A 17112-nucleotide genomic window follows, 5' to 3' on the forward strand; every position below is an offset into this window, starting at 1 on the left:
GTTTAGTCTGATTTGTGGAGCCTGGCATTCATCTTACTGTCAGTGGCCCCTAGCTGATTTAATGACTCAATTTTTCCAGTGAAATTTGTATTTATATGTATGACCAAAGGGAAATAGCCGCAGGATAGACACTGTGACTTCTTTGACTGCCCTATCTACCACTAGCTGGCAGTGGGAATGGACAGTGTTGGGGAGTAACGGAATACATGTACCGCCGTTACGTATTTAAAATACAAAATATGAGTAACTGTATTCCGTTACGGTTACCGTTTAAAAAGGTGGTATTCAGAATACAGTTACTTTGTTGAAATAAATGGATTACACTGCGGTACTTTCCTGTTTCATTTTGTCGCGGGTCAGGACTGTTTGGGTTTTGTTTGACAGCTACGTTCTGTTGTTCCAGGCGGCAGCGTTACGGTTGCCATGGTTACAGGGCGACGCTCTCTCTGCGACTGTGTGTTTCCTGGGTGAGAGAGCGCCTTTTCGTTGTTGTTGTTGTTGTTGTTGTTGTGCTAAGCTAACAGGCAGAATGCTACAAGCATAGCTCTAAAGAATGTAGCATCATGGGCAGTGTAGTCCGTGTTGCAGGGAGAATGGACTGCCATACACGTTATGGGTCTGTGAGCGCGAGGAGGGAGAAAAAGGGGAGTGGAAAGGTACGAGTTGTCATCGAGGAAAAACGGGAGCTGGAAGCATGTAAATATAATAATAACCACTGCAGCCAAGAAGAGTGCCTGACGAGCCCAGTTGTAAGTAAGCTATTAAGACTCGACTGTACACCGTGTTCGTGTTTTCCTCCGAAAACAATAAGTTCCGTTGGAGCAGCCTTTCAACGCCTCTCTCTGTCTCTCGCAAGAAAAGTTGACCCACACAACAAAGTAAAGCTATTTTTCGGCTACGAGCCGACAGGGACCCCGCCGTATTAGTCAGAGGTCCCTTTACTACAGTTCGGAGTCGCGGACCTTCAGTAATAGTAATAAATCACACAGCAATAGTACATTCACGTTGTTGTAAAAAGCACGATAATATATTAAGTAATCCAAAGTATTCAGAATACGTTACTGTCATTGAGTAACGTAACGGAATACGTTACAGAATACATTTTGGGGCATGTATTCTGTATTCTGTAATGGAATACATTTTAAAAGTAACCTTCCCAACACTGGGAATGGACATATAGGCGGGTAAAATGACAGCATAATTATACACGATACCAGAATTAATGAAGCAATTAATGCTTGGTGTAACTGAAACCACAGGGGGAAAATATTGACAGACGATCAAAAACAGTGCCTGTTCAATCAGCAACAATGCCCTTGGTTCAGGTACTGACGCTAACCTGTGCACCTCCCAACTTCAAGTGCACCAAAGTGCTTCTGAGGGTAAAGTAGTAATTCAGTACAGGATAAAGTGAGTAAGAAAAAAAATTCTAAACTATTTCAGTGAGCCCTATTGAGTTGTCTGTTTTCTGCCATGTCTTTGCAGTCTGTGTTTGGATTATATAACAATATTTTTCAAGCTGATACAGCAATGAAGAGCAGATATGCCAGTCTCTGTCTTGGTATACAGTCACCAGGATGTTAAAATGCAGATCTTTAGCTGAGATATTATTAATAGTTTTGCAGGTTTTAGTGCGCAAACCCTACCACTGAACAGGAGATAAAGCTGAGGTTAGTGAGAAACTCATTAGTTTTGGTCATAATTTCAAGCAGTAGCACTGAGACAGGATATGAAGTCCTGAACATCTGTTGTGTTTAATGCCAGTACTTGTTCAAGTAACAAGTAAGATGACCTAACCTCGACACAACAGACCAACTATTTCAATGGGCAGTGACCACACCGCATGTAGAAATATACTAAAAGCTTTGTATGATGATGGCTGCAATGTAGGACTGACAGAGCATTAGGGATAATCCTACAATTCCTACAGCACTCATCTAATGTGGATGTGGAGACTCAGCACCTCACAGTGATTGTTTAATTTCAAATGCAGGGTGAAGGGATACAAGACCACAACAGCAAAACACAAACAATACTTTTTTGCACTGTGATTTTTAAACAGATTAACTTTTTGAAATTTTAACACATTTATATTACAGGCCATGCAGTCCTCCCAACATCTAAGCATACAGTGACCTTTTTGCTGACGGCATATCACAAACTTAATGTTTGCTGTAGAGCACCTGTACACAGGACAGGAAGTCAGTGTGAAGGTCACCATTTTGGCCAGCAGGACACTCTATTCCCCAGAACGGAGAGGAGACGAGCTGCAGTGGCAGCCTCTAATCCTCTTTAATTTGTTTTCAGATGAGGCTTTGGAATACCAGCCTGCTCCCTAAGCAGAGATCACATAAGAACGTGGGCTGGGACAGCTGTCTCCTCTTCTGGCAGTTTTAATACAGGTCTAGTTGCCACCCCACCCTGCAATGAATTTTTCTGATGGTGAGCTGAGTATTTACTTTATATGGCTTTTAGTGTGACAACGGGGATGCAATTCCACATGGTACAAAAGCACAGTAGTGCTAAAATGGCTGTTTAAAAGGAGAGAAAAAAAAACAGAAAATGAATGAAGCTGGGGGTGGAAAGTGCTGCTTTGTTTTTTTTCTTTATCAGCAGTCAACCAGTGGTCTACTCATACTCAGCCCTCTAAACAACACAAACCTTGTAATTGGGTTTGGGCGTGTCCCCTTTCTCCTTTGTTTGACAGTAAAGGTTGAACTGGGAAAAAGAGGGAAAAAATGTTCACAGATGTGCGCCGCACCATTTCATCTACACCGATGGTGAGTAAGATCACTGCGTAAAGGCTTGTGCATCTTGTCGCAGCACAATTTTACAGCAACGTGATCAGATGATGGGTTGATTCTACTAAAGTGATGGTGCACGTCTTGGGAGACAGTGGGGGTTTAAAAGCTGCTGAGACAAAGCATGCAGGCAGTAGGTCGGTGATACAGGCAGGGGACTGGCAGTCCTTTAATCCTAACCACTGTGCTGATAAATCAGCATGTGAGTTTCATTTTTATCCCTCTTTCCAGTTTGCTTGATTCTTGAGTGATGAACAAACCCCCACTCACCTTTAAGGCCTTTTGATGTAATAACCACCTATAGATTACACTGTGCAACAGCCAGATTGGTGCTCATGCACTGGGCTAACAGGTGGATGGTCTCAGAGTCCAGGTAGCTTTCGGGCAGACGGCAGCAGTAGTGAAATCCCTGGGGACATCACAGCAGTCTAGTCACAGAGCTTCACTTGATATTATATATCTAAGTAATTCTCTGCTAGTAATTGAACTATGCTGGATGAAAAAAAGCATTTAGTATATTGAACTTGAGCTGATATTTCTGAGAAAAAAAAAGAATAGGAGCTACATGACCCAGCAGATTTCTTTCAATTATCACTTTGATCATTCTCTGTCCATGAACATAGCTCTTTACTGTTAAACTTACAAAACCTTTGGAACCTCTTGTGATAGAGAGAAGGATTTATGTAGCCTCTCTAGTGTACTTCCTTTAAAGTTTGCCACACTATAATGTTTTGTAACAGTTACACCTTGTACATTACAACTTTATTTTTCGGAGAATAGGATCCATTCTCACGTCCATTTATTGCTCTGTATGATAATTGTATGAGAATAGATTGAAGATTATGCACTGTAGTTTTTCATTTCATCATACTCACCATGACTCCTCCACTCCACTAAATGAAGCTAGATAGATGACAGAATATCTATTTTCTGCCTCGCACACAATTGTTTGATTTTTATGAAGTACAACATACAATACACACTGCCATGAGCAAAAAAAGAAAAAAAAGATGATGATACAAATTAGAAAGACTCGTTTTGAGGGCCACTAGAGTTAATAGAAATGTATAATACAATACCAGAAAGCTGGGCTGAGGCACCAGTACAACCCTGCAGGTTATGTTTGTCAGGCAAACTCAATAGTAGATGTCTTAATTGAGGTCACTATGGCAATAGTTTTTCTTCCTCCTATTTTTACCTTTTGCGACATCAAGAAAATCTCCTCTTTCTGGCCTCAACATTAAAATGGTTTGAGTAAAGAAAGAATAATAATAATAATAATAAAAAAACATCACTGCCCGTGGAAGATTGCATTTCTAGAGTGGTTGAGTGAGGCTTCAAAGTGGATAGAACAAGAGCAAACCATTGCAGAGGTGCTGTGAATAGTCACTGAAAAAAACTGCCTCCTTGTAACAGTAGCAATTCCACTATGATTAATTGAGTCTGCAGTTTATGTTCCCTGCATGTGGGATACAATTCTCAAATCTGGCCATTTGACATTCAGAATGGTCATTTTTCCACATTCTCCTCCCTCATTTCCTGCCATTGCTCACAACCCTAGGTGATGCAGAGGTCTACAGATTGAATGCACAAACAGTTACTGATACCCTAGCGAGTCTGTTTCTGGGTTACCAGGACAACTTGCTTCCTTGGTAACAACATCATGACTTCTTTGAGGCCTTTCATTAATTTCGAACCCATTTACCATATTAAAGACACACTGGAATATCTATTTTCTAGGCTCTGTGCTATTTTTTTTTCTTAGCTGTGTGCTTGTTTGTTGTATTTATTATAAACAAATGGGGAAAATCCAAACTAACAAAACAAAACCAGGTAACATTTTATGAATATTATTTTGCAGAGGTGCAAAAAGCCACGTCTTTCTCACAGTTCCATATCTTGTTAATTTGCCTTTTTTGTAAGAGATCATAAAAACGAAACAAGTATTCAAACTCTCTCGTTTATTCATCTTTTACATAGCCATCCATTATCATGTGTTTGTTTGCCTGTTTGTTTGTCACTAAAATTGAACTGTGATTCCTGCCCTGTCAGTGATGAGTTTACTTACATACACCCACACTTTTTGTACCAGAGGCTTTTATGAATATTGGAGTAAAAAATAGTGAATAGAATCATAAATGCTATTTGATAAATTGCTTTGTTTGGGGGTGAGGTGGTATTTGGGAACACATTTGGTCTGTAATGTGGATGTCCACTTAATTTTCAGGCAAAATAAACACTTCTAAGCTGAGTAGACACTTAGGCCACTATCTGCTTCAGTGCACGTCTGCAGCTGATTCACTTACTGCAGATACCGCCAATAAAATATTACATTTTGTTATACTTCTTTATGGTCAAGTGTCAATAAGACCATTTTCTACATGGCTGCTTATATGTTCCCTAACTGACCATTGAGTCAGTACCATGGAAGAACTGAAAATTACAGCATTACATAAAAATCCAACCTCATTGTGAAACAATGCACTTTCAGCTCTTTACCTCACCCTAAAGTAGAGGTTTTTGCTTGACATTATGTGCATCATTCAGTTTTTCTTTCACATAAATATTTAGGAGATGGTCGAGTTGCAGCTCTGAACAGAAACTCCTGGTCCTCCTACATGAGTGTATTATTTGGATTTCTAATGCAGTGAGGAGGCACATAAGTTTAGGGGAGAAACATGTTACAAAAGCATCTTATTGTTTCCTAACACACATTTCAGTCTTTATAGATGTGTGTCTTTTTGATTGCATCTGGCTTCAGAAAGCTGAGACACTGCACCCCTGCCAACCCCCACCAACTCAACCAAGAAAAGAAATTGGTTCACTTCTCCCAAAACAAAATTATTTCGATTGGCAGCCACAACAATAACAACTAATTTACACAGCTGCAATAATGATGCTAGAAGGCAGATGAATCTATATATGTGGGATGATGCAGTGTAATATCCTTTCAAAAACTAAAAAAGGCATTTTATCCTACTGGTCTGTCTAAGAATGGCTTTATCTTCATAAAATTTGCCAGATATTCCAATATAATGAATAACTTTAGTTAGGAGGAGGAAGATTTTTCTTTAAGTGCATTTTCTACATGAGTGCATTTTGTGTAATAATTTAAAAGCACATATAAACAGAAAGACATATTTCTGTCCTTAAAAACTATATATAGTAATATAGTAGTAAAATCTTATGGGGGTTTTTTTTCTTTGTTTTATGTATGTTGTAATGGCCCGGCCTCTGTGCACCCTGCTTCTTCCTTTTTTTAGGCAGCAGCAGCTCAGAGATGTGGAGTGATTAAGGATATAAAGGCTGCTCTCTCAGTCCTTTTTTTCTCTCTTTCTCAGAAGCTTCCACTTCCATCATTCTTACTTGTTCGGTTATTTTTGGTTTTTACATCCTTATCTAATACTTTGTATACATTTACCATCATCCATCCACACCATCCTCTAGTGACACCTGACACTTTCATACCTCAGTAGATTTTAAATGAAATAAACTGGGTATTTGGATTTTGCCTTTCTTGAGCCAAACAGCTAAAGGTACTTCCACTTTGCTGTCTATCATCGCATTTTTTCATTCTCAAGTTTTCCTTTCTCATCAGTTTCACTCAAATAATCTTATCTGTAAACTATCACATTTTATGTTTTGACATCTTTGGTAAAACATGTAACATAAGCACTATGCAGACTGCAGACCCCTCTTGTCAAGTGCTTTCCACTGTTGAAAGGACTGTGGAGGGTTTTTTTGTTTGCTTGTTTTTTAGTTACCCATTTTCCAGTTTTTCAGGCAGTGCTCTTCAGACATACAAATTATCAAATCATGTAAACTCCTGAGGCATTGGAAATCTCCAGTGAAAACACACAAGCTAATGGCACATTTTTCTCTGCACATACAAGTTCCCAGCTGGATAATCTACACCAGACATGGCTGTATGAGCCATTTTTCCTGATGGCATGGCCATTGAAAATCTGGTACTACTACTACTCCCTGGGGTCTACTTGCATGCTTCAGCAGTGGTCATCCTCTGTCTCTATCATGCATGCCTTCTGTGAAAGCTATACAATTTAAACCTCAAGAGTGTTTTTTTCCTTAATGGTTTGAGAGAGGAAAACATGTTTATGTGTTGGCATTTATTTTCTAAAAGTTTAAAATGAATGTAACTCAAAGTGCTTTACTGTAATAACTTCACAGCAAATAATGAGAAATATATGTACTCACTGGCTAATGTACACCAATACAAATATAGATGAGAAAAAACTAGGTATAGAGGGATCTAAGATTTAAAGTTTTTAGTTGAGTGGCTAAGAGTGGTACATAGCATTTAACTAACTCTTCTGGGAAGACTGGCTATATTTCCTCTCTAGCTTCAACTCTGCTTACCAATGACATAATAATTCCACAGGCCTGAGGCCATTCAGAATGAGGACCCACTGACATGGCTCATTGTGAGCAATATGGGCTTTGTGTGTGTGTGTGTGTGTGTGTGTGTGTGTGTGTGTGTGTGTGTGTGTGTGTGTGTGTGTGTGTGTGTGTGTGTGTGTGTGTGTGGATGGGTGTAGAAGAGCATGGGGAGGTGGGATTACATCTACCAAGTGCTGACACTCTTGAAGCTTAGGCATATCATTAAACAGTAAATCACTGACTGAAAAAATCAACTCCCAGATTTCTGTTAGCAAAAGAAGACCTTCCGCATGGTCACAGATTGTGTTCTTGGCAAGAATAAATCAACATCCAGTCATCGAGCTTCTCCCGCTACGCAACGCTTCCTGAGCTCAGCTTGCATGTACAGTTACAAATCACCACCTGAGGTGTGTTGAACATTCTTCACTGCAGCATTCATTCATCCATGCTGACTACCAGCCTCGTAAATATGTTAAATTTAAAGATGGAGTAAAAAAAAGAAAAACAATAAGTATTTTTGAGTATTTTCTAATGAATTGGACAAACTCTATTGTTTATTGTTAATCTGTTGCACTCAATAGGATAAGATTCAGTAATGTAGGGTAAAATAGCTTATTTTTCTGTCTTGAATCTACTGCATGGGTATCTGTGAATGTTGAAAAATAAGTATAGTTAAAAGGAAAAGCCAATTTCTCACAACCTTGTTTTGGTAGTTGGGGCCATCATGTTTGGTTTTGACACCATGACATTTGTGAAATCTGGGGGATGCAGCACCCAAGGTAGATACAGCTTAACAACAGAGAATAATAAGGCACCACAAGCTGTCAGACAAATCGCTTGGCTGCTCGGTGCGTTCTGCTTGAAATGTTTTGATTGCCAGAGATGTACATAAAAAAAAAACACTACTCTAAGATTAAGGTACGGATACACATTATTTGCATACAAATTCATATTTTTAATTTAGATGTTTAGTATTTCTCATGATACGAGTCACTTGTAAGGAAACACAGACGTTACATCCGTTTAAGGTTACTGGAGTAAGGAGAGCGCAGATAAGAAAGTGGAGCAAGCAGACACAAGAATGCTGTTGGTGTTTGAACAAGCTGACACAGGTAGCTAATAAGGGGTTGTAAGATGGGAGCGTTGAAAGCTTGTACACTGGCAGACAGGTGACCAAGGGGTTTGGTGTGGTTGACAGGTGGAGAGCGGGTCAGGCTAGTGAATGGAGCCGTAGGCAAGAAGAGGAGTGAAACAGAGTTGGTTTGACAGGTGATGAGGTGGTGGATCTAAGCACAGGAGAATAATATTACAAAACAAAAACATGGGGAGTTAACTACGCAGCACAATGAGGCAAGGAGACCTAAAAGTAACCTGTTTTATGCAGAGCAATCTAGCAGAGAGTGACCGGAGAGCTGGTATAGATTTGCTGCTGCAGATGGGTTGATGATCTACAACTAAGCATGCTGATGGTATGCGCAGGAAAGGAAGGAGAAGGAAGTGACTTAGACATAGAGGGACAACCAGGGAAACAAAATGAGAGACAAAAAGAGAAAAAATATATATAACCAGAGCCATAACCTTTTTTGTGTTGTTTGAAAGGTTCAAAAATGACTGTAAGAAACCATTTTCTTAAAATAAAAAAATATTATTGTATAATTTGTATTTTTTTATTATTATATTAGTATATTAGCTTGTCTGTGTTATAAAAATGATGTGGGGAAAAGGTTATTTTTTTCTGATATTTATCTGCATTTTTAATCTTTGATGAAAGTATACTCCTTTTTGGACAAACCTACAAGAACAGTGATTAAACGCAGATATTACAAATGTATTTGTTGCTAGCAGTACATTGTAAAACACATATCAGTCATGACATTTTCTAAGGAGCCTTCCGTCCTATTAAAAACACATCACTGCCCACAAGCTTTGAACCACTGCCTTCAAATCCAGCGCATAATTTTAGAAATGCAGTTAGCAGATGAATCGACCGATTACCAGATGGGTCCACATTTGTAGACATTTATAGCTGACTCTCTTACATGGCATATTTTATGTGTTTAATTACACTTGAATATGTGTGTGATGGTGTAAAATATTTTGTTGTTCCAATACAGTCTGTTAAATCAATCCCCAATCCTTGCTAAAATCCCACTAAAATTGCCATATTATATCCCACATATTCATTTTCTGGAAGTGATCACCTCAAACATGCTTTCGACACTCCAGATCAGTTCTGTTTGTTTACATTGCTTGGAGGCACAGTTGAGGAGGCGCTCTGAGAAACTTAGTCATCCATTTTTCTCATACATTAAGTCGCACTGACATCTAAGCAAAGGTAGGCCATAGCCATAAATCACAGAGCACAATAACAGGCACATTTTGGGCCGGTCCATCATTGGCTGTGTTTTGTTTTCTCATTGCATCTTGGCAAATTGCTGTTATTAATGGGAGAAAGCATAGTTTGCAGCCCTCATTAGATGTTGTTCCAACAGCGCCTCTGATGGATTAAGACAAGCCGGAGGCCTTGTCTGCCTCCACAACCAGCTAATATGAGCCAATTAAATGCCATGCACTCTTTGGCCACTCCACACTTGCCTATGTGCTCTTACAGGGATCTGCTAGTATTTTTCTTCATTGGCAAACACTTTTTAGTTACAACCGGTAATTTCAAGGATTTTCTGGATGTTCTTTTTGTAGAACAATGGGCTTAACCTCACGATCAGTCATAATAAATTATCTCCCCTTAAAGCAGTTAGTTTCTCAAAGGGTGCTGAACATTTTTCTTTGATCAAGTGTGTTTTAAATGTCCGTTCACATTTCTTCAGTCTCTCCTCTCACTAATTGGAACTATTTGCAACACAAGCTCTGTTGGTTCTAGCCACCATGTGAGAGTCACTGCTGTGGTTTGGGAGTATTGGATTTCAGGCCTAGCGGTGTGTCAGATTCATGCAGATAAAGGTTATGGATAGGTGGCTGTGAGCACCGTTAGCAATATATCTGAGACTTCCTTTAGAGGCAGTGCCAAATATCGCTGAAAGGTTCAATATTGTGCAGCACAAAAAAGCAGAAACGCACAAAAAAAAAATCCCACGTGAAAAAGAGTCTCCCTACCTTTGAATGTAAATACAGCTAAAGTGAGGATGTTCATAATGCATGGCACAACTTCTAATATATATATGTATATACACACCAGTATTCACCTGATAGACGGATCAAGTGATGTGACATCCACGTAAGGTTAAAAATTTTCAAAGCAGCGAAATAACTCTGGATCAATAACTGTTTAATACAGCATATCATTGCATTATTAAACACGTTTGACTTATGTGAGGTCTCGTGTATTAAAATATTCAAAATATAATTTAAATAAATGAACTGAATAAATGGTATCGACTGTATAGTAGTAACTACAACCATGTAGTGGATTAAATACTGGGATTTATGGGTATGGGAATTAATCCGTGCACATTCAAAATGTCATCCGATATTTTGAATGCTGACTTTAAAAAAATACAAAAATAAAATATCATCAGCATTAATATTCAGCTCCAAATGAATTATAATTGAATGCCCCGCCTCTTTTAGATGGATATCCAAATATCCAGATAGCATGCCTTCTCCTTAATAGTAAAACTCCACCCCCAGGTAGCACTGAAAGATTTAACCAGGAAAGGGATGGAGGCCATACTATGTCTTATATAGGTGAAGCAGGCTGTAAATTGACAATCACTATCCGGTCATCAAACCACACTTTTTAATGTTAATGCTTTTACCAACACATTCAAGGCCACATTCCAATTTATAAAATGTGAACGTATACACAGGTGATCACATACCTAATTGGTAAGAGAAATGTTGGTATGAAGGTTTTTTAAATGAAGAAAATCAGCAGAGAACTAATGATCTCCTAGATTTTTCCCCCCCAATTTTTTCAAAAATACATCTTTTATCGCCACACTGAAGGAATAAAATAGCTAGACATGTACTTTAACTGCCTACTTAGATTTAGAAAAGAAAAATCATGGTTTGTTTTAAATACCACATTATATGATAGCGGTACCCACAGCGTTAAAAAGAACATCTTGTGGGTATCTCTGAGATGCTATTGGCTTTGACTGAACAGCAGTGTTTGACACTGTGGGAATGAAAATAGACCCATGTTCTCATTCCCACAGTAACATGAGTCTGATTGTGAGAACAGACTCATAATTGGTAAGTTGGGTTAGAGTGAGGCATATGTTTTGCTTCAATAAAAGCAATAGCAGTGGAAACTGAAATATAGTGGAATCATAAAAGCACGAAAAACTGCAGAGAAAATGTGCTGCAGATTTTATATTAAGTGTTTCTTTGTATGGACAATGGCTGATTGGAGACTTGTATGCCCACTCAGAGCAGATATGGTTTTGCAGACAGCTGTCTAAACAATCACAAAATTGAAATGTTTTGTGAATTTATCTCATGGGTGGTTAAGAAAAAAACTAAAACAAAAAAAAACTTGCCATTGTGGGTTTGTATTCTCAAAGTGAATTAGCACTGTAGAGTTTTCGCTCTGTGAATTTTCCTCATAGTCTGCATTTTAACTACAACATCAATCACAACAAGGGATGTAGCTTTGCTGGAACACTTTCAAGTGAGAATGGGTAAATAAAATGTGTTTAACTGATGAAGTCATTTAATTGCATGGGAATTGTGCCTTCGTGTCTTGGTGTGTTCAGACTGAAACTGCTCCAGTTTCTCATAGGGATTATATGAAATGTGAACTTCTCCGGTACGAGTGCATAACCCATGTAATGTGCTCTTTTAAAAAATTTTCATCCCTCTCCATATGCTTTGCAGCATTTTTATGTCCGTGGCTATGCTACTTTCTTTTTCTGTGCCACATAGTCAGTGAATTGTTCACAATTAATCCCTGCAACCACAAAAAAGAACCACCATTTATCACTTGCAACTAAATATGTCCATTACTGAAGGCAAGACACACACTTGTCTCCTGTCAAATGACTAACACTACATTCCACAGAATTATGATTGTTATTTTTTATTTTTTGAATATGCATTTACGCCACCTCACTGAAAAACTCGCACAGAGACATTTACAAGGCTAGCCTGCTCCTCTTGTGGGTTCATAGTAAGTGGTGAGGATTTTCCGTAAGAGCATCAGCTCTGTGTTAATGACATGCAGTCCCAGAAAAGGTTTATCCATTCAATTTGACTCTGGAGAGAAGGTCTCTTCAGCCTGCTGATTAAATTAAGATTCCTTAATAAGCATATCTAGGTGCACTGACATGCGAGACAGCTGAGTCTACCAGTGACGATACATCTTACATTTCTTTAATGTACTATACGTATGTCAGTTTTATGTACTTTTACCTATTACCTATTACATATTTATAGGAATTCATGTTTTCCAGTGTTCGAGATAGTGTTTTAGAGCAATTATGCTTTTTGGAGAAGTAGTGAGATGCAGTGTAGTTTTATCAAAGGAATACTCGAAAGATTATCACGTTGTCATCTAAACTGTGGCAAACAAGCTGAGGTGAATCATGGTGAACAAGATAGCAACTACAGTCACATGAAACAAACGTAAAAAGAAAACAGGACTCTATGTAGTCCTATGAAAAACTAAGGACACCGCATGTTTGAATATCCTGTAGCACATCTAGCAGAAATAACTTGAAATAATTGTTTTCTGTGTGACCTTATCAGTCTCACCTCACTCTGCTTGAATTTTGATTCAGTCTTCTTTACTCCTCTTCAGTCTATTCAAGTTTGTGGGTATTTGTTTATGCACAGCTCTCTTAAAGACTTACCACGGGCTTTCAATTGGCACCTGGCTGCTACTTTCCCTCTTAACTCCTGTGAAAGCAGTAAGGTTGTTCTTTCTTTTCACATGACTCTATATTGGAGGAGAACACGAGTATGCCACCAAGAACCAAGGATTTCTAGTAAAGTTTTGCACAGAATTACTGAAACACATGGCTCACCTATAATGTCCCCGTGTTCATCCTATCATGTTGGTTGTGTCATGTTGGCTTATATATGATGTAATTTGACTTCCATGACAGTTTCTTTAATGGATACACAGTTTGAAGGTTGTTTACAATCTAAATCAAGACATAAAATAAAGACTCGAAGTCTCATAAACCCGTACTTTTATTCACAGTATGAGAAACTATATCAAATTGAGAAAGCGTACTATTTTAAGAATAAAATATTAGCTCATGTTGATTTTGACAGTAGAACTCACAAATGTTGGAACATAACAAAAGACTGGGAAGGTAATTGGTACTAAAAAGAAATATTTTGAAGCTAATTGGTTTAACTGGCAACAGGTCAGTAACTTGATTGGAGAACAAAAAGGCATTCAGGGAGGCAGGGTTTCTTAAAGATGGACAAGGTTAATCAGTCTGCGAAAACAGCATCTGCCAGCTGCAAACCATTTCAGAATAATGTTGCTCATTGTGAAATTGTAAAAATTGTGAAGAAATATCTAATCAAGTACAGTACATAATATCAAAAGTATGCAAGAATCTGGAGCAATCTCCATCCTCAAGGGTCAAGGCCAAAAATCAGTGATCTCTGGGCCCAACATCACATTAAAATCAGTCATGATTCTGTGATGGAAATCACTGCAAGAGCTCAGGAATACTTCCAGAAATTACTGCCTGTGAATGCAGTTCACTGTGCCATTCACAAATGCAGGTTAAAGCTATTATGCAGAGAAAAAGAACATCCAGAAATGCTGCTGTCTTCTCTGGGACATAGCCCATTTAAAATGGACTGAGACAAAGTGATAAGCTGTTCTGTGGTCAGAAAAATCAAAAAATTTAAATGCTGTTTTTAAAAAATGGACACCGGGTCCTCCAGACTAGACTGTTCTGAAAAGTTTTAGAGCAACATATGCTACCATGTATGATGTCTTATTCAGGGAAGGGAACGGTAAACTGTGTATTGCATCTATTACAACGGCCGGATTTCATAGTAGTTGAGTTTTTGAACTGGCCTAAAAAACTCTGCAGTTTAGAGTTTTGGCAAATTGAAAACATTTGGTTCATCATAGAATAAAACAAAAAAAGCCAGGCAGTGTACTATAGAAAATGAAATACTCCTCTGTGTGTGTTGTAGTCAGAGCTTCTCTGTTCAGTATCTTGCTCTTCTGGTATTTACAAAAGGTTGCAGAAAATAGCAGGGAGATGGTAGAGTTCGTACTAGAGTCAGCGCACCCAAAAAATCTAAATATTAAAAAGGAAATTTATTTATTTTAATTTATGTACACTTGTTTAATTTCAGCTCAGTGTGAACTGCTCTCCCTTGTTTTCTTCATTGTGTATAAACCAGAGGAGAGCAGCAGAACAGCAGTAAAGACTCTCATCACAATGGTGGGCCTAAAATCAGTTGGCTTATTGTATTGTGTTATGGCCATTTAGTGTATGATATTTTATAATGCTAGTGTGGGCTAATGGTTGTGATGGTTTTGGCAGGAGATTTCTTTTTTCTTTTCTTTGGCTGTAGTGTCCCTAAGCTTTCTGGCAGATGATATACCAAAAGCAAGTGGAGGCATGGCTGACATGTCTATTTGTTTTGGTTTTAGTTTGATATGCTTTATGGTCTAATGCAATGTCTGGTGGTTGTGAATTTCACTTATATTTGTGAATGTCATTTACTTACCACCTTTAACATCCTCGGAGAAACAATCATCATTTTATAAATCAGTTCTAAATATCTAAATTTCCATTGTGGCAGAACCAGGTTAAGGGAGGGGGTGGCCATCTGTCGTGACCGGTGGAGGTGGTATGACAAAATTACATTCTTTGCACAAGACCGTGAGCATATTTATGTGTAGTCCTTAAAAATGAAATGGATTTCTGAGATATACTCACAAGTGAGTGAGATGGATATTGAAAAAACATTCTGCCTCTGATCACTATTTTCCCAGCACGGAAGCACAAAAAGTGCTTTTTCATCCTATAATTAGGTACCTACGGTGGACTGTTCATGCTACACGTCTCTGCAGTTGTCCATTTCTTACACTGATCACCTGGGGAATTCTGTAAAACACTAATGTCCTTAATATTCTGTTAGTTATGTCAGTGTGTCAATATTATATAGAAATATTGGCCATTAAGTGCCATTTTATTCAGTTTTATATTTTCACTTTTATATCCATCTGTTTTCTGAGATATAATTCCCTCATTAAATACTGGATGTGCTGACGCTGGTGATATGTTGAGCAGAGGGTAGCTTGTCTGTCATTGGAAATGAGCCTACTAACTGCTTCATTTTGCCTTAGCCAGATGTAAAGAGATTATTGCTAATGCATAAACTAAATACTATATCTTTTAGGATTGTATATAGCTATAATAAATTCTTTTTGATTCAGTTAACCCTTTTAGTACAAATATCCTTTCCTTCAGTCGTTAGTCTCCCACCCCCCGACAGTTTTTGGATGTATTTATTTTTTCTCAGGTCTTCTCATTATCACCAGGTAATTGCCTTTGTATCACTCCATTTTTATTTGGGCGATATAATCTCACGTATGCTGATGTGCTGTTCTGTTATCACCGTGTGTGTGTGTGTGTGAGTGTTGAATTGTGAAACTGCAGCTCTGTGTGATTTTTTTTTTGTGCGCAAAGGGCTGATGATCAGGCACAATGAAGCATTCATCTCTGAAGAGTTTGACCTTGTATTTGGCAGTTACTTTTTCTTAGATTTTTCTCGTTTTGCGTTTGTTGTTTTTCTGTGTGTACGTAGCTTTTTTTTGTTGTGTGTTGTTGACTTTTTATCACAGCAGCTTTCATTTAATCTTCAATTACAATAAATTTAGGCAGCTTGAGGTTGCATACTGCATGGAACAAATTAGATAGTATATTTTGTGATTCTGAAGTGTAAGAAAAAAACTTTATTGTATATGGATTATCAGCCCGCCCTATCAGAAGCAATGGCAGCATTGCCCATGTTGTGCCTGACATTTTCCATCATGTTCTTTACCAACTATTCATTGTCATGATGCTGCTGAAATAGCTTTGCTTCTATTAGAGGTTGAAGGAGGATGTGTATTCAAGGGCAAACAACTTAAAAAAATAACTGGTGAAAAGCTTAAAACACATTGCACAACCAAATGTGCTGGATAAATCCAATGAAAATAATAATGCAAGAATCAAATAGACAACTTCTTGGCAAACCTGCAGTAAGTCAGTTAAAAGAAGTTGCACTGTAGCTCATTTGTTTGATTTAATCTGTAAACCCGTGACTTATGTAACTATCAATGAAGGGATGCATGGTAACATGTTCTTTTCTCTGTATAGGATAAAACATGACTTTTTCCCCCAGAGTGAATCTATTAATTCTACACTACTGAGTTCTTTTCTAAAGAAAAAAGAAGAAGAAAAGAACCACTAAATTATATACTGTTTCAGAAAAGGTGTAGTTATCGTATGTTACTGTACTAAAAGTTTTTGTTTCCATTCTCTTTTTTCAGGATATTTGACAGTTTCCATAGAGCCCCTGCCTCCTGTTGTTGTTGGTGAGACTGTTACTCTCAAGTGTAACTTCAAAACTGATGGAAGGCTGCGTGAGATTGTTTGGTATAGGGTGAGTAAACCTTTCTACAGTTTCAAAGCCATTAAGCATGAGTTGCTTTCTGGAGCATTTGTTTGTGTTATTTCTAGCCATTTGTCATTTCAAGGAGGTCAATGCCAGTAGTCACATCACAGGTTTATGGCTGTGTTAGAACAACCATGTGCTGTCAAACCGCAGTTGTTAGAAAACAAGCTATGATTTGAGCCAGCTGTATGAGAGGCATCACTGGATGTTGCTCAGAATTTGATTTCTCAATCTGGTGGTCATCACCATCATTTCTTAATAGTTCACAGCTGGTGACTCAACAGTTATTAAAATCCCAGTTGGTGTGATA

The 17112-nt window shown here is 38.1% G+C and overlaps 1 protein-coding gene across 3 annotated transcripts in view; it reads left to right on the forward strand.

Annotated features, from left to right (window-relative positions):
- The window catches only part of igsf21a (immunoglobin superfamily, member 21a), a 194024-nt gene that overhangs the window by 42853 nt on the left and 134059 nt on the right, over positions 1-17112 (forward strand). For all 3 annotated transcript variants that reach the window (XM_080891829.1, XM_080891828.1, XM_080891830.1), the window contains one exon: positions 16678-16790. In XM_080891829.1, the coding sequence (XP_080747955.1) occupies positions 16678-16790 (113 nt within the window). The remainder of the gene's footprint in view (positions 1-16677; positions 16791-17112) is intronic.

The sequence above is a fragment of the Rhamphochromis sp. 'chilingali' genome (genome assembly GCF_963969265.1).
Source record: "Rhamphochromis sp. 'chilingali' genome assembly, chromosome: 9".
Lineage (NCBI taxonomy): Eukaryota > Metazoa > Chordata > Actinopteri > Cichliformes > Cichlidae > Rhamphochromis > Rhamphochromis sp. 'chilingali'.